Genomic DNA, 19038 nt, shown 5'->3' on the forward strand with positions numbered 1-19038 from the left:
TACCCAAAAGGGCAAGAGGAACATTTAAATATGTTACTACAAATGTTTTGGCTGTTGAGCATTTAAATTTGTTTGATAAAGTGTCAAAATTTGTGTCTGCCACGTGACAAAAAATGGGGGCAAGAATATGCAATTCATTTTGTATATTTTTTGTATGTTTTAAGTGTGTGCCAACAGCTCAATTAAGCTACAGGATAAGGATAAAAGATATAAGGCGACAGGACGAACCCTCAGGACGCAACAATTTCAAATCTCACCTCGAGGGCAGGTAGAGAAATGAACTGCGAGGCACGAGTCCTGTTTGTGCCGCATGTTGCACTTAGTTACGCAACATTTGCCGCGATCCTGAGAAAGATAGCGAACATGGCAAAGGAGAGAGTAAATGGAGAGAGCATTGCGTAGGCGTTTGACATTATTTTATTTGTTAATTTAAATGCGTTTCCTTTTTGTGCAACCTCTAGTTCCCTATTTTCGACCAGCTGCTTATCCTGCGCTTATCCTTAGGTCTCGACACTCGACACTCTATTAATTAATTGCCGCAGGCAGGACTCGTATCTATGTCCTTAAGTATGCATGTATCTATTCGTTATCCTCTCTCTTTCTCTTCGTCTGTCTGTCTCTGGTGTTGGCTCATTAATTTAGTATCCTATTCCACAAGTTTCATTTCCCTGACACGCGTGCACACATTCCACAAATAAATAAAAAGCCATCAAGTGTTGGCCTAAAGACTCCTACCAAGGCTACGGCTTAAAGTTCTACACAGAGAATAAAAAATACAACATAAATTTAATTTTTAACTTTAGTTTTGCAACATTTTGTTGATTTTAAAAATTTTTTATAATAAATTTCTTATTTAATATGCAAATATTAAAATTTATGTGAAATTATGTCTCTTTAAGCTATCGTTTCATAATATAAAATGAAAACTATTTATTTTATAATCAAACATGAAAACTTAAAATTAATCAAAATGATTTCCAGAAATGAATAACAGCAACTTGTTCTCATTACATTTCGGTAAAATTTTATGACAAATAATAATTTTTAAAAGTTGAAATTTAAATTTAATAAATACATCACTCATTTAAATAAGCTTTAAATATCTTTGTTTTGGATTGAATAAAATAATATAAGGCATATTTAATTTGAATACTTTTGAGAAATTTCAATATAAATAATTAATTTTTTTATTGATTTAAATAAATAAAATGAAATAAAAAAATAAATTAACATTTGAGCATAAGTAAATTGTTAATTTATCTATTAAATTTAAATAAATAAGAAAAATAAATAAATAAATTAACATATTACTTATATATGAAATTTTTAAGTTTTAAGCGTTCTTGCATTTGATTTTACTACATTTTATTATACTATATCATTGAGGTTTTTAAAGTTAAAATTAATATTTATTATGAAATTTTGAAAGTGATTACAGAAATGTTTAATTATTAATATTTTTTTAAGTGTAGCCGTAATTAGTTGTTGCTGTTGACAAAATGCTCAGGAAAGACTACCCACTCACACACAGCTACAGGGTATCCATAGCTACATGAGTCATCTACTGAATTATTAAAGCTTAAAACTTTTCGCAATTTTCAGTTAAGAGTAAAAGTCTAGGGTAATCGGATAGGAGCATCAAGGATTTGACCTTATGCACCTGTAAAAGCGATTATTCATGGCTTAGATTCAGTTAACAACAACAAAGGCAATCAGGAAATAGAGTGAGTGAGAGAGTGAGAGAGAGGAAGAGAGGGAGGAGATGAGAGGGAGTCTGTGTTTATAGTTTGTTAAGCAAAGGAAGCAGGCAAATAGCCCAAAGTCAAACAACCTTCTCTCTCTCGTTCTGTCTCTCCCATTCTCCATCTCCATCTCACTCTCGGTTTTCCCTTTTGTTGCTTTATTACATGCAGTAGAGTGGGTGTAGGGGAAGGAGGGAGGTAAAGGCGGGGCAGGAAGTGTGGGAATCAGCAGCAGGAACAACAGTTAGTCGACTCCCGAGTGTAGCATGAACAGATTAGAAATGAGAATTGTTTCCAAAAGCACAAAGTCGAAAGCTGTATGCTTAGCCTAATAGTTAAAGCCGTTTTGTAATTCACAACTAGTTAAAGCTTGATTAAATAAAATTCTGCTGAATAGTGGAAATAAGAAAAATACAAATTTAGATATTAAAACTATATTAAAAAGTTTTTAAATATCTAAGTAAATTCTAAACAATATTAAAGCGTTAAATAGTTTATAATAATTATAAAATATCACAAACAAAATAAAAACAAATCTTATTAAAGTAGAAAAGTTGCCAAAACCACAATTGTATGTAATTTGGTAACTATAAAAGGATCAAAGCAAATTCCTTACTATATTTACCATAGAACACACTTGTAATTCCCAATTGGTTAAAGGGACAGTTGATGAAAATATATAGCTTATAACATCAAATTAAGAAACAGGATATAGTAGAGTATAAAATAAATTTTGAACTTTATATTGTATAATTAAAGTCTACAATAACAGAAAAATAATAAGATAATAATAAGAATAAAAATAATAATAATAATAAGAATAAAATGTAGTAAAATCATGACTTGTAATTTGCAACTGTTTAGAAGGTACTACGAGAGAAAATCTAATGATCAGGCCAATTCCGGTTTTCACTATTTAATTTATAGGATCTTTAAAATCTCATAAGAATTATGGTTTTTTTTTCTTTTATCGGTCCTAAATTTAGCAACTCAAAGTGTAAGCAATAATCGAAAAAAAAATTGATTAAATTGAGAACAGGTTAAAGATATTCACTTTCGATAAATCTTGCCGAAAGTGAAAACTGAATAGTCCTGGAAAAGTCTAAAGTCATACATAATATAAGGCGTTATTTCTATTACTCAAAAGAATTTAATGTTAATTTAGTTCTAACTACATTTATTTCTTCAGTTGCAAGTTGAATGTGAAAATTAAAATACACTGTGAAATATTGAGGAAAATTTGTTGTCGTGGCAAAATTTTATTGCCGCGAGCAGTTTGATGGGCTCTAAACGTCAAATCTGTAACTGAACCCTTAACCCAACTTCCTTCTTGCCCAGTTTAGAGTTCGTTTGTAGGCGACGGCTGCGACATTTGGCCAAGAAAAAAGCGGAAAGTGCAAAAAATTAAATTTAAGCTGATTTGAGATTTATGAGCAAGCCGAGAAACGTGACGCGGCTGAGAAGGAGAATAAAAATGGAAAGGGAATATAACTGAAACTTAGAAGGGTCTTAAAAAGGGGGAAGGGCATGAAATGGGGGCTGTAGACTGAGACGGAGACAGTCTAAAAAGCTGACAAGAATTAACAGTATTCGCAATTTCTTCAGCTGCTCTTCTTCTTTACCACTGTCTTCCTATCCATCTCTCTCTTTCCTCCTTTCTGCTTAAACTTTAACAGCGCACAAATTTTTAATTAAAACTTTGCGTGTCTCTATTTTTTTCCTTGACTTGTCCAAAAAAGTGCCAAAAAAAAAGGCTGGAAGGAAAACTTGAACAAACTTAGAAATTGAGTGAGCTGATGACGCCGCTTAAACTCTGAACTCTTGGCAACTTTTCTGTAATTTTGGCTTAGTCAATTTTTTTTATTGGCCAAATATTGGCCATAATTAAGGCGATAAAAGAAGAAGAAGAAGAGACTTCCAGCCATAATTATTTTGGCTCACTTTTCCTGCATTGCCTATTGCTTTCTGTCTTTATCCCTCTCTCTATATATCTCTCTCTCTCTTCTATGTCCGCCCCTTTGGTGACTTTTAATTTGCATTTTAATTTATGGCGCCTATAACTTTTATCGCCGTCGCTTTGACTGAGTTATCGCCCTGTTGTTGAGGGTCAAAAGGGGCCAAAAGGTCACAAAATAGAACGATAAAACAGCTGTTGGATTGCCCAAAAGATCTTCCTTAAAAAGGCAATTAGCAGCGAGGTCAAAGGGCTCATCGATAGTCCCCAAACTGAAGGTTAACTCACAAATAGCTCAAGCTGATAAGACCACAAGAAGATGAAGAAGAAGAAGAGCAACAGCTGTGGAATGTGACGATTCAGCCAACAAATGTCACAAATGCTCTTCAAGGCGGTCAGGTCAAAGGTCACTTGAAATATTAAAAAAATACAACGTGTGAGTTTTTTGAAACAATCAAATGTTGAAACTCTTTTAAGTATCACTGTAAAAATCCACTTTATAAATATTATCTTTTGGGACTAATGAAGGCAACACAGTGAATAGACTTTATTAAGTAAAAGGTTAATTCAGTAGTAGGAGTAACTAATAGATATTCACTATTATTTTATCTATTCTAGATATTCATTTTAAATGTGTGCGACTGCGAGATACAGAAAGAAATTCGAAATTATAAAGAATTGTTTTTATTTAAATTTTCGTCTTTTATGAAGAATAAAGACTTATGAATTGCAAAATACATTAAAATTGGGTTGGCACAATCACTGATAAGTTAGAGGCTTTGTTTTTAGTTCCTTGGCCGTATCATCATAACGGCTCGTTTAAGGGAGTACACTGATAAAAAAAAATATTCTAAAATCAAGATTTTGGTCTCAGAACTAAGATTTTTGGTCTAAGAAATGCGTCGAGAACATAAAATTCTTTAAATAAGATTTTAAGAACATTTTAAATAAGACAAGTTCTTATTTTAAGAATAAATGTTCTTAAAATTAAAATCAAAAAAACAAATAAATAAATATTATTTTATATGTTCTAATTTTTTTTATTTTTAAATTTTGATTAATTTACTTTTTATTCTGTTTTAGTAATTTTTTAAACCATTTGTCTGTTACGAAATAGTACCTATTTATACTTTCCAATTTAAGATTTATATTCTTATATTAAGATTTTAAGATTTTTTTGAATTAATAATCTCAGTTTTAGTAATTTGGTTTTAAAATAATTTGATCTTTTAAGAACAAATTATTTAAGATGGATGCTCTTGATTTTAGAAGTTTTTCTTTTTTTTCAGTGTAATTTTCACCCCGAAAGTGGTACCAATTGACTCTTTTTTGGGAGGAAGTGTCATTATAACTTCCAGCTAGAATTATGAATTATTATCAAAACTAAATACAAACATTTTTTATGGCTTTTCGTAAAATCATAAAATAAAAATTTAATGGGATTTCTTAATTTCGTTTTGGGTTAAGTTCAAGTCTGTGATTCAAGTATGTTAGTTACTTTAATTATGTTGATATTTAAGAATTTACGCTTATCGAAAGAGAATTACTTTCATTCTAGAACTGTCTTTGCTGTCTTCAACTTGCCACAATTGCTGCAGTGTCACTTTCGCCAGATTTCAGTTAGCTTGCAACTGCCACAAAGTAACCAAATAACAACTGACAATAATGTTAGACTCTCCTAATGAACACATGTCAATTAAGCTAACGACACTGGACACGGTCCGAGTGTCCAAGTGTCCAAGTGTCCGGTGTCTGTTGCACCACTCGGTGGATCATGGGGAATGAATTATGTGGCAGTGGCAGACATGACTCGCGTGCCGTCGTCGACTCGTCGTCGCCTTGTGGCTGCCACGTTGTATTACGTCTACGCACTAAACAGGGGAGACAAGTAAAGAGAGCGAGGGTTGCGGCAAATCTCTGACAAGTTCCCCACACAACAACAACAACAACAACAGCAACATTGGCAACAACAAGTTGCAAGTGTCTCGCATTTCAGGCAAGTCTGATTTATGTCGCCGCCGAAGGAAAAGTGTCGCGGGTGTTGCGTGTCACACACACACACACACACACACACACACACACCCCCTCACCCATACACCAACACAGAGAGAAACAGTCTCTGTTCATAAGTTCAATCGTTACTTAATTTATAGTTATATTTCTTACATCTATCAATCTATGAATATTTAATTTCCAGTGGCATAAAAATTACTGCATACATTTAGGCGCTCACTCACCCACTGAAACAATTTAAAACAGTCATAACTATGGTTATATTTATCAGATCTTGTTGTGATTAAGTGTAATATTTTAAATTAACAAAAAACACCTTTCAGCATCAAAAAGAACATTTCATTTTATAAACTGCGGTTGCTGTGGAGCTTTTCACAATTTCCCTAGACCAACTGCCTCGGGTGTGAATTGTGAGAACTCTCTGTTATACATAGAAATGATTCGCATATCTGTCCATTGACTTTTGAGACTCTAGCTCCTTACTTATTAATTTATTTACCTAAAGTAATGAAACATTTAAAATTTAATTGGGAAACTAACATATAAAAATTAAAAAATTAAAATAAAAATTTAAAAATCAGCTAAGTTTTCAAAAATAAGTTTAAGTATAAGATCGTGTTAATAAAATTCTGTTAAGTAAAAAGTGACAAAATTTTTACAAACTTTATATTTATATTATTAAAATCTGGGTGCCAAACTTTGTTGCTTTCACTCTTAAACTCTTTAAAAGTCCCTAATGTCATTATCAAGCACGTTAATAAGCCTAAAAAGTCTTGCATCAAGATCATAAATTCCTTTATCCTGATTAATTTTTACTTACAAAATGTATTTAAGAGATGCTTGATTTAAGACTACAGTAAACATAAATTATACTTGGTAAGTCATACTTGATTCTTATATTAAAATTTCTTTATTTAGGTTCAGAGTTCCAAGTAACTTAACTAAAGCTCAAAATATACTAAAATTAATTTCAAGTATAGTACTTTTTAAACCTAAAATCTCAAATGCATAATTACTAAATTACAAAAATTTTAAATAAAACATCGCAATCCATAACTTTGGTAATTTTAATCTTCATAAAAAATTAAACTTGTTTGTGATTACAAGTGTGCTTTATGTTAGACTTTTTCGCCCAGTGTACCGCCTTACGAGTGACATGCGACGCTTGGTCAGCTGCGGTTGCAGTTGTGGTCAACATTTTGGGGCAATTTCCGCTTTAATGTAATTTTGACAACAAACATTGAAGTAGGAGTAGAAATGGAGCTGGTGCTCAGAAGGGGGTGAGGTGGGGCAAAGGGGGTTGGGCCTCATCATGTTACGAGGAAATGGCACTATAAATCTTTGCTTTCGGTTTTACAGTAGCGATTTACGAATGACATTTGATGGCTGCAAAACTGCGATATTTTCGACTCAATGCGATTGGATTTTATTGGCCAAGTTAGCAGTTAACGTTGGCCAAGTCTGAATTTGGCTACCTGGTTAGCGGGCTTATCATGCGATTTGTTTGCCATGTTTGATTTATCTTGATTTGCGGCATATTCGATTACCGCGTACCAAGTGGCATTTAGTGCGGTTTCTGATAACTCCCAACTTGATTAGTCGCCGGGTGGGTTTCAATTTCAACATCGCTTTCGCCTTTTTACTGGAAAACTCTGAAACACAACAGCTGTGCCACAATCTGACCACAAACCCAAGAATAGTGTGGAAATTCTTAAAATAATCTGTTTAGTCATCACTTTAAATATGAACCAAAAAGTTATTTTTATAGCTTTCAAAGCTCAGGAAAGCTTCAAATTTGTGAACATAAACTAAAACTCATCTTAAGTTAGCAGCAGTTAAATTCAGATGTGCTATTTTATTGCCAAAAGCTCATTAAAGCTGCCAATGAAATCAAATGTATGGTAAACAAGCTTTCAAAAGCTCACTATTAACTTAAAGCTAAATTAAGTATAAGTAAAACATGTTTTTCTTCGACAAAAAGCTGCGTAAAGCTTCTGTCGGGATTAAAAAAACTTTTTTTTTTAATTAAAGCACGTGTTCAGCTGTTTAGTTTCTAAGCGTTATAATTAAAAGAAAAAATTGTCTTTAAAGCTTTTATTATAATTTTTTATATTTATTTATTCAAGTAAATTTATTTAAGTACACATTTAAAGAAGAGAGACAATAGCTTTTAAAAGCACATGAAAGTCGAAAGATTAAGTGCTAGCTAGACTAAAGCTTCAAGTTCGACTAGTTGTGGGCCAAAAATGTGATTTGTAGAAGCTCATTAAAGCTTTACGTCAGATTAATTATATATTTGTTTAATAAAGTTAATTTAAAACATTTTAAAGTTAATTTAAAATATTTGCAGCCCTTTTGGCTGAATATTAAAGCTCATGAAAGCTTCAATGTTTATTTAATAATTTGTCCCTTATGAAAATAAAAATTTCTTGCTTAAAGCTCAACTAGCTTGCTTCTATATCGTCACAAAAAAGCTTTTAGTGACTGTGTTTGATTAATCATAAACAAGAGAACTACTGAAACGAGAACTCGTTCTACATTCACAATTCCAATTGGAATTGGAATTGGAATTGAAAGCGATGTTATCAGGCCATAAACGACGCCTTTAAGTCTGGGCCATTATCTTGCGCTGCGGGTCGAGTAATAAAAAACTGCAATGTTATGACCCAAACGGTCATAAAATGATTCAATACTTGAAGTATGGATGCATTGAGAGCAGTTCTCAATCTTACTCTTAGCCTTGGCATTTGCAATTAGCCAAGAAAAATATGAAATAAATAAACACATTCAAAAGAAGTGGAGGAAATGCGCCCACATGAGAGGGAAACTTGCGTCAACAAACCAAAACTGTAGAATTATTAAATGTAATCTGCTAATGCGGTTCGTTGCAAGAACTGGTGGCACCATCTGAAGGGGTAAGGTAACGGTAAGGGGTGAGATTCGTTGGGAAATTAATATTATGATTGATTAGCGCAGCTCGTTGATTGATGACCACAGAATTTTAATTTTTGTATTTGCTATCAGCAACTCGACACATTGCCAGACACTCGTCCAGCTGGATTCTTATCAATTCACTATTGTATTCCTTATCAATAAAATTTTGTTGAATTAACTGACTAGCAATAAGTTGATAGTGCAAATAAGCACTATGACTTTATTTAAAAAATTTCAATTGCAAGAGAGAAAAATTAGTGGAAGATATAATACAATTTAAAAAAAAATCAATTTATTTTAATTAAATTAAGCTAAGAAAATTCTTATATTTATTTTTTAAAATAAAATAAATGAATTAAAATATAAAATAAAATTGTTTAATAGTTTAAATGTTGGTTGGTTGAAAAAAAGAAAAATAATGATAACAATTATTTATCTGCTTCAAAAATATAATTATAATGCTAATTAAAATAGAATTTATTCCAAATATTTACTGTCAAAGAAAATAATTTGAAATAATTTCACTTTTCAATTACAATTCCAAATTTTATCATTTCATTACAACTACATTTTCGAAACCTGTAATTTAGATTTAGCCAATATTGTTTGTGCTTTTAATTCTTAACATTTTCAATCCATTTTTCCTAAAAAAAATAGGTATCATTGTTTCCAGTCTTTGTATTTTTTCCAAGTGTAAACACGCCCTATTCACAGTACTTCGGCTGATTTGCATGTTTTAATTCGGCAGGTTTCATTCATTGACCGATCTCAATTAAAGCAGCGACTTCTGATTAAAATTCTTAGTTAGACAAAAAATGTACATTTGTTTTAGAAATTGGGTATAAAAACGGTCGCTCAGTTCAGTCTTCAAAGTTATTTAGTTTCAGTCAAATCAAGTCATCAAAATGTTGTTGAAAATTAGTTGCATAATATTAATAACATATACATGTATATATCTATCTGATTCTGTTAAGATACCTGAGCTTACACAACCTAATCCGATTATTTCTCAGATAACCGATTTAAGGTGAGTTCCTAATTTTGGAATCCAATTTAAAAATTAAACACCAACTAAATTTATCATCAGAGCGGATTTAAATCGACTGAATGAAACTATCCGAAAATCCGATTTACGTCATTCCTATCCACGTAATTGTGCTGAAGCTACTGCGAGTTCCAAATTAAGTGGAATCTATGAGATTCAAATTCCTAGCTACAGTAAACACCCCTTTAAGGTGACTTGTGATGCGGACACTCGAGGAGGAAACTGGACGATCATTCTGCGTCGTTTGGATGGAAGTGAGATATTTTATCGAAACTGGAACACTTACAAAAAAGGATTCGGGAAATTAGATGGTGAATTCTTCCTGGGCTTGGATAAAATACACGCACTGACTGAAGACTACAGTCAGGAATTGCTTGTGATTCTTGAGGACTTCGAAGGTGACGAACGCTACGAAACCTATGAGAGATTTGGAATCTCAGGCGAGGACGAACAATATGCCTTGAATACGTTGGGTCAGGCCAATGGAACAGCTGGGGATTCACTTTCATATCATCATGGCGAAAAATTTAGCACATTTGATCAGGATAATGATCGTTTGGATGATATTAACTGCGCTGAAACCCGACCTGGCGGCTGGTGGTACAAAGATTGTCACCACAGGTACGTTCGAATGTTAAATGTTTTTTGAAGTTTCGTTTGCTAACTAAAATTGTTACAGCAACTTGGCTGGAGGATATAATGATACAGACGCCGGTGAAGGCGTCAATTGGTACCATTTTCGGGGTTATAATTACGCGCTTAAACGAGCTATAATGATGATACGTCCAAGAAAATATAAGGAACTTAACTAATCAACTGCTGTGCCAATCCAACTTTAATGTATTGTGCAATCCCTAAGTCTTTTCTCTAATATCCATATTTCTAGAAAAATAAAAATATCTTTATCTCATCGATATTCCCTCTTTTCTCCCTATCCATCATTTCTAAAACCTGATGTTCGTGCTTAATAAAAAATAAATTGCATTTTGATTCAATCTGGTTATATTTTGTAAGCCACATTCAAATTATAAACGCAATTCTCTTACCTTTTCATAAAAGAATGGGATAGCATGTCCAATATTTCTTTAACACAATTCTCAATAAATCAGCTGATTCTACAAATGTAGAAAAATATATATAAAAATTAATCAGCAAAATTGATTTAGACTCGATCGTAATATGTAATTAAAATGCTGAGTAAACAATTTAAACTATATTTAAGTACGCAATTTTATCAGTTTACCAACCGCAAAGAACATGAGCATAAAGTAATAATTAATGTGTTGAAAGCAGAATTAAAATAAATAATAACAAAAGCGGAAAATATGAGAAAAAAGAAATAAAATAAATGCAAATGCATATGAAAATATAAATTTAAACAAGACGTAGAGGTTATCAACGACATGCCGAAGAATTGATACACTGTATTCAAATTTCAATTAATTGCTTATATGAAAGCTATATGATGTAGACGACTGATTTTAATCAAATTTCTTTACCATATAAATATAAGCTAAAAAACAATCTGCAAACTAGTCGTGGATATCTCAAAAAATCCAAAAAAAATTTTTTGCTTAACCTTAATATTCGACCAATCGTTCCTATGATAGCTATATGATATGGCGGTTTGATTTGAACCAAATTTGGTCAGAATGTGTATGACAATACCAAATGCATATTCTGTGAGATTGATTGCAATATCTTCAAAAAAAAGAAAATTTTTGCTACTAAAGTTTGAATTCATTCGATTGTTCCTATGACAGCTATATGATATAGTAATCCGATCCGGCTGGTTCCGACATATGTAGTAATTGCCGCAAAAGGACAGAGCTATACCTAATTTCGTCGAGAAATCTTTAAATATATGGAACTAGGTTCTATAGAAACTGACGGATTTACAATCAATTTATCTAACTGAAATAGAATATATATATATTTTATGAGGTCTGTCACGACCGATTTAATGCGTTGCTCATTTGCTGACAAAATTCAGATACCCTCTGTTAGGGTATTATGAGACAGTATGAATATGGAATATGAATGCGAATTGCAGTCGGAATGCAGATAGTACGAGTATTGCTCGAGTTCTGTTCGGCTCTCATCGGTTCTGTTCGGTTCTTCGCTGTTCCGTTGTGTTCTTCAGCTGTTCTCTTCTCGGGGTCTTTCGGGGGGTCGTCGTTCCGTCGATTTCAGTTTGGTTTCGAGTTCGTCGCGAGCATCAATGTTTTGGGGGCGTTCTCATTGACATATCGTTCAACTCGGATCGAATATGAGTTCATATCGCACATTGGTGGATCATGCCACACCTGCCACATTCAGCGCGGATGGCAGCGGGAATTCTTTCTCTGCCACATCATCGCCAACGGCCTTGCATCGCATGATCAAATATTGGCGCAATAGTTCCGGCAAGATTCCGGGTCTGCGGAAGAGCGAGAGCTTTGCGGACTATCGACGCCACTCGGGCGGTGGGGCATGCCACGGCACGTTGCCACATCGCCAAGTGTTGCAGTATCAACGACTCGAGAGCTACGACGAGAGCAAGCTGACACAAATGCGGTGAGTTTACAATTTATTTCTATTTACATATTTCTTTTATTTATTAATACATTATTTTCAAATCAAAATAAGACTTAAGTAGTTTTTTCAATTATTAAAAAACATTAAATAAGCAAAGCAGTTTTAAAATTAACAATTAAACTAAATTGTTTAACATAACAACATTTTTTTTACTAATTGTTTACGTAATTATTTAATTTATTTATAAATTATTTTGAACAAATAATCATATTTAGACAACACTTTTATTTAATTATTGTATGTAGTATTTACTTATTTAGTTAAATTATTTCAAAATAATTTTCAAAGCAAACTAAAATGTAGACATAAATTTTATTTATTGATTAAAATATACAAATATTTTGAAATTAAAAAATAAAAAATACAGTGCAGTATTTAAATTAATCATTAAATTCAAAATAAAACTTTCTAAAAGTCAATAAACATAATAATAATTAATCACAATATTTATTTAAAGACTAAAATAAAATTAGAAAATTAGATTTTTAGTTTTTTAAATGAAAATAAAAATTCAGCTTTAAATTTTTTTAAAAGAACTAGTTTAATTATTTATTTAAAAAAATTTGAAACCCAAATAAAATAAAACAACTTGTTTATTTATATAATTATTATTTATTTTTTGCCTTCTTATTATGTATTATTTATTGTATGTATTATATTTTTGAGTTTGTAAAATTATTTTTTTTAAGTTATCACTTAAATTTGATAAAATTTTGAGTTTATAACTGAAATAGAATTAATTTAAATATGCATAATATTGTAAGCTATAACTTAAATTTTATAAAATTTTGAATTTATAACTGAAATAAAATTAATTTAAATATCGGGGCGTACGTAGTATTTTCAAAGGGGTGGGGGAAACGAATACAGTTAATTTGATTGTTGCCCCATTAACTTTGATATATGCCGACACGCCCCCGCCCCCTCCCCCGCCTTCACCTCCTAAGGCAGCTGCATCCAAAACTGGAGCATGCATATTTGCTAATTCTGTTGTTGTTGCTGTTGTTATTGTAGTTATGATTGTTGTTGTTAGCTTTTGGCCTATTGCCAGCAACAGTTGGTTCCATTCCCCACACTCCACAAATATACTAAGCAGATGCGTTTGCTTCTCTCTCTGTCTGTTGTTCTCTCGCTCTTGCCTTATCAGCTGCAACTCCAAAACTGCCACTTGGTTTATCAGCAGCCACAGCAACTCTGTATGCTGTGTATGTGACCAACAGAAACCACAACAACAGCAAAAACAACTACAACAACAGCTGGCGAGGCTGTTGATAAACGCAAGCGAACAAGTGCACGACGCCGTCGCAGTCCACGCAAGTGGATGCCATTCGTTATGCGTGTGCTGTCTTTGTGTATGTGTGTGTGCATGTGAGAAGAGAGAGAGCGCGTGAGTTGTTGCTCTCGCTGTTGCTGCTCACGCATGCTTGCCGTTTCTTTAGATTTCCAGCATCCACACACAACTTGTGCGTGGTGGAGCTAATACCTGTGTTACACTCAACAACAAGGCAATTGAAGTGTAATAACACAGATGCCTGCAATACTATTAACTTAAGTACTTTTCGATTTACTTCAAAACATTTGACGAGTTCCCTACATAATTACATACAGTTAGTTATTAATTTGTTTTCACAAATAACTAAATTCACATACATACCTATTTTACACTTAATTTAACATTTTCCCTTTTTAGTTATAGCTAGTTGCTTTTGCGTGTAAAATAGATTTACTAAAAATATTTAAATTCTTTCACAAACTATTAATAACTTGGCATAATTAAATTTTTTGTGTATGTGTATTTATTTTCTTTGTCCAAACAATTATATGGTACTATTTTAATTACTTTAGTTATTTATTAATTCGAATAATTATTCTTTAATTTTACATTGAATTTCTTACTTAATGCTGCGAAGTTGAACTGAGTGTATTTTCATCTTAAATTTTTATTAAATTTTTAGAATTTTCGATTTACAATATCTATTTCCCCTCTGCGCAGTGTTAAAAGCAACTGTTTATGTTTTTATTCCAATGCAAGAGAGTGAGAGCGCATATTTCTTACGCTCTGAGCGCCAGCAGCGCTGCTTGGCTTTGCTCTGCTCTTATCTGTAGTGTGTGTGTGTTTGCCTTGGCTGTGCTTTAGTATTGGTGTCCCATGCCGGTTGTTAAAAGTTTGTTTTTGTTATCGTTGCGAAGCAAAGCAAAGCAAATGTTGGCAGGGCATTCATTCTGCATACTTTTAGGGTAACCCACGAAATGCAAATGAGAGGGAGAAGTTGAAAGAAGTTGCAGAGAGTGGAGGAGTGAGCGAGTGCGTGGAATGAGCGCTATGCAAATAACACTGCACTGCAAGTCTTTTGGTTGCTTTGAAGCGGCCGCGCTGCATTGTTTTTGTTATTTACTTTGGCTAATGCGGGCTCTCAGTCTGTCTCTGTCTGTCTGTCGGTCGGTCTGTCTGTCTCTGTTTGTCTGTTTGTCGCTCTGCTAACTGTATTTACAATTTGCGCCAACTGTGCACAAGCGGCGACAATAATCGCTTGCGTTTGTAATGTAAATGTAAATAAATGTAAATGTAAATAAACTAGAATGCGCCCCCATGCAACAGCAACAACAACAACACCCACATAACGCTTCGCATGTTAAACTGCAACTGCACTTGCTCTCTCCCTTTAGCACTGTCACACAGCTGTCGCTCTCAGTCGACCACGCTTAACGGCGCTTCTTATTCCAGTTGCTGAGAGCTTGCTTGTGGAAGCTATTTTATACGTTGCTCTCGCTCGCAGTTGCTTGCTCTCTGTTAGTTACGCTCTCAGTTAATGTGGAACCTGAAATCTGAGCTTCGTGCGCCAGCCAGCTGGCAGCGCAGTTGGGGCAGCAACAGCAGCCGCAGTGGTTGTCCAATTGGAATTTCAGTTTCGTTTTGTTTATCGACTCGTGTGGGCGTCGAACGTGTCGCCGTCGTTCTGTCGTCGTCGTCATCGTCGCCGTCGTCGTCGTCGTCCTGTCGTCGGAGCCGAAGTTTCCCATTTCGCGTCCTACAAAATGCGTGAGTTGTTGCAACAACAACAACAGCAGTGGCAGCGGCAACGCAACATTTGCAAATTAGCAGCAGCAACAGTTGCAGGCAGACAACAGCAGCAGCAGCAGCGACAGCAGCAACATAAAATTCGTTGAACGAATTTCAACAACAACAGCAACAAAAGCTTAAATTCTTTAACCAGTGAGTGTGATGAGTGTTTTTCTGAGTGTATTTGTCAGTGTGTGCCAAAATGTGACAAATTTGCGTGCACATTCTTATCAGCAACAACAACAACAGCAATGATAACAACAACAACCTGAGGCCAAAGAAAGTCGAATTCTGATCGCATGCTAAAAAGAAGATAAAGCAAATAAAAAGTGAGAGAGAGAGAGAGAAAGAGAGAGGTAGAAACCAACATACCAACAACAAAAATCTTTAAAAAAAAAAATATAGAAACAAAGCGCTAAAAATGCCGGCAAAAGTGAAAATTGCTCAAAATAAAATGTGCAATTGAAGCATTTATGAATAAAAGTGAATTATTAATTAAAATAATTAAAATATACAAAAAAAAAATCTGAAATTGTTTGAATTATGTGTAAATAAATCTGAATTAATATAAACTAATAAATTAATGTAAGTGCATTAAACATTTAAAAAAATATTTAAATAGATTTGAATTATTGAATGATGTGTTATAAAGTGAAATAATCGATATATATAAATTTATGTAAATACATTACAATTGTAAATTATTAAAAAAATTTGTAACTAAATTTGTTTACGCTTTTATTTAAATAAATACACATAAATAAATCAACAACTACAGCAAGAACAAAAAACAATTTAAAGTGATTGCCATAAAATTGTTCACATACAAATTTGATTTTTTTAATTTTTAAAATTAGTTTAATTAGATAAAAATTATTTTTATTTTTTTAAACTTGTTTTTATAAACATAGAATAAATATTATTTATAACATTTAGTATAAATTGTGTAAATTTGTTTGATTTTGTCATGTATTTTTAAATAAATTTTCTGTGTTTGCTTTAAAAAGTAATTTATAAATAAAGGAATAAGTGAATATTGTGTGAATAAATGCGTATAGTTTTTAATAAAGAAATTCTTTTGCACTTTCATTAATAACAACCAAATAAGAAATGAATAATTTTGTTGTCAGCAACCACAACAACAAATAAAACGAAAGCGATTTTTACATTAAGTTTGGAGTGAAATTTTTATTAACCAACAAATTACAAAAGTGTCGTTGATAATTGTGCAAAAACAACAACAAAAAATAATAAAAAACAAAATACAAACAAACACAAAACAATATACATAATCGCGTCGACCAATAAAAAGCAGCAGCAGCAACAACAACAACAAAAACAATTTTTCAACCTTAAGAAAAAACGAAGCGCCAAAAAAAAAGCAGCAACAATAAATACAACAAAAACAACAGCGACAACAACAATGAATACAACAACAACAACAATGAATACAACAACAACAACAATGAACAAATCGCATCTCATTTGCCATTCACCGGTTGAACTTGTCATTTGTCAATTATTATTGTTGTTGTTGTCAATTGTTGTTGTTTTTGTCATTTGTTGTTGTTGTAGTTCGATTGAAATGCGTCACGCGTAAAGGTTACGTGTGTCTCTTCTTCTTTCTGCTTCTCTTTTTTTGGATTTTCTTGTTTTTTTTTTTCTTGAATTTTTATCGATACGATCGCATTGAATTTTGATAAATGTGCAAGTTATACATACATATATCTGTGTGAGTGTTTCTCTGTGTGTGTGTGTGTTAGTGTGCCTGGTTTATTGATGAAGTGTTTTCATTAATTTTATTGGTAGCTTGTACTGTCAGATTGATCAACAAGTCCAATAAATACTTTTGTTTTTTTTTAATCCCTGTTTTTTTTTAATGTCGACTAAAATTGTCGACACACAAAATATTTTGAATTTATAATGAAATTTTAAAATATAGATAAGGACTTTTGATAAATAAATCCATTTAATGGATTATACAACAATCAATCTAAAAATTTGTATAGCTCAAAAGACATAATAAAAATTTTCTTGTTGTTAAAAAGGTGCTATAGGATAGTTTTTTTTTTGACAGTAGGCTATACTGACGGGTATAAGCATTTGAAAAAATTTCACAGGCTTTTTTTTGCTAAATTCATAATAATTTGGTCTTTGTTTGGGGTCTTTTTTTTGGAGTTGGCCCAGGCTAATAAACATTTACCAAAATTTTCTATATGAGATCTTCAGTAAAATCTTTTCCTGTTCTTAGTGACTGTTTAATAATTGGTCTTTAAAGGCGGTCAATCAACTTCCAGTTTTGTCGTCATTCCTCAGCATCTCCCTCATTCTTTCTCACTCTCTCTCTCTCTCTTGCCCCGCACCCAATTTCCTTTTTCCGCATTGCAAATATGCAAATTAAACTTTACGCATTTTTTCGTTTGCCGCTTAATATGCAACTTGTTGTTGTTGTTTTTGCTGTAAGTGTTGTTGATGTTGCTGTTGTTGTTGATGTTGCTGTTGTTGTTGTTGTTGTTTGATAGCTAGCGGGGCATTTTTTTGTGGCTTGCAACACGTGAATTTCTTTCAAACGGGTTTCACATGACATCATGTTGTTGCTGTTATTTTTCATTTTCGATTTGTTGTTGTTGTTTTATGTCTTTGCAAACATTGCAGTTTTTGGCATGATATTAATTTATCCTTATTTAAGGAATTTTTTTAGTTGTCGTATTTTCTCTGGTGTTGTTGTTGTTGTTGTTGTTGCGGCTGCAGCTGCAACGCGAAATTTGCCGTTGGAATTTTTCAATCTGCTTTTGGGCGTTTTTTAGACCTTGTTTGTTTGTTTTTTATTTGGCTGTTGTCCTCCTTTTTTTTTTGTCAATCTTTGTTCTGTTTTCGCTTTTTGACTGTTGTTTTATTCATTTGCTCTCAGCGAAAGAAAGGTAAAATCAAAAGGTAAATCAAATTTTAAATCTATGTTCACATATTCATTTAATAGTGCGCCAAGTAATTTTTTGATAAAAATCTAAATTTACAAATTTAATTAACATTATTAAATGTGTATATTTTTTAAACTAAAATTCACTATATAGCAAAATTAGAAAAAAAAAAATATATATTTTTATCTATTATTATAATATATTTTTATTTATTTATTTATAGAGAGCTAACTTATAATGGTAAAATTATACGCTAAAATATATAATAAATGTTTTTTTATTTAATATATTTTATACAAATTTTCCTTTTCGACTGTTTGTTTTCACATTTCAAATGAACTTTAACTGGCAAATTGCCTTCAAGCTCCATCAACAGTTGAACAACAATAACATCAACTACAACAATAACAATATTAACACGAAGAAGAAGAAGAAGAAAAAACGAAGTGGAAGAAGTGGTAGAAACAGCTGCGTTTTTGGTCACTTTATCTGCACATTCATTCATCACTATCTTTCACTGCCATGTGCTCTCTGGCATACAGTGCGCTAAGTAATTGTGTGAACAGAGAAATTTTATTAATTTGTGTTTTAATAACAAGGAACTATTATAATGTTGTTATTTTTTATTTATTATAATTTGATTCCTTAAGAAAACAATTTTCAACATAACAAATAAAATAAAAAACCATTAAAAATGTATAGGCATTCTTTTGCGAGAGAAGTGTGCAGGTTTTGTTTTTGTTAACAAAATATATTTTTACTTTAATAAAATTATTTTGTTAGTTTGTCAAAGC

The 19038-nt window shown here is 32.3% G+C and overlaps 2 protein-coding genes across 3 annotated transcripts in view; both read left to right on the forward strand.

Moving 5' to 3' along the window:
• Positions 1–9750: 9750 nt before the first annotated feature.
• On the forward strand, positions 9751–10500 carry LOC117779630 (ficolin-1-like). Its single transcript, XM_034615891.1, has 3 exons — positions 9751–9792; positions 9879–10309; positions 10368–10500. The coding sequence occupies exons 1-3, from the start codon at positions 9751–9753 to the stop codon at positions 10498–10500; spliced, it is 606 nt and encodes a 201-aa protein (XP_034471782.1).
• A 1357-nt stretch (positions 10501–11857) lies between these two features.
• The window catches only part of LOC117781471 (rap1 GTPase-activating protein 1-like), a 115643-nt gene continuing 108462 nt past the window's right edge, over positions 11858–19038 (forward strand). Inside the window, exon 1 of one of the 2 annotated variants that reach the window (XM_034618233.1) lies at positions 11858–12244. In XM_034618233.1, the coding sequence (XP_034474124.1) occupies positions 11958–12244 (287 nt within the window). In that variant the 5' untranslated portion in view covers positions 11858–11957. Of the gene's footprint in view, positions 12245–15441; positions 15480–19038 lie in introns of those variants that run through there. The other variant, XM_034618235.1, reaches the window with a different exon arrangement.

Source organism: Drosophila innubila (genome assembly GCF_004354385.1).
Source record: "Drosophila innubila isolate TH190305 chromosome 2L unlocalized genomic scaffold, UK_Dinn_1.0 4_B_2L, whole genome shotgun sequence".
NCBI classification, from domain to species: domain Eukaryota; kingdom Metazoa; phylum Arthropoda; class Insecta; order Diptera; family Drosophilidae; genus Drosophila; species Drosophila innubila.

Excerpts from the sequence above, each read along its gene's own strand:
- LOC117779630 (XM_034615891.1), top strand. The coding sequence starts at position 9,751 with ATGAAACTATCCGAAAATCCGATTTACGTCATTCCTATCCAC. Across the intron at positions 9,793-9,878 it reads TTTACGTCATTCCTATCCAC|GTGACTTGTGATGCGGACAC; the intron begins GTAATTGTGCTG and ends CACCCCTTTAAG. Across the intron at positions 10,310-10,367 it reads TACAAAGATTGTCACCACAG|CAACTTGGCTGGAGGATATA; the intron begins GTACGTTCGAAT and ends AAATTGTTACAG.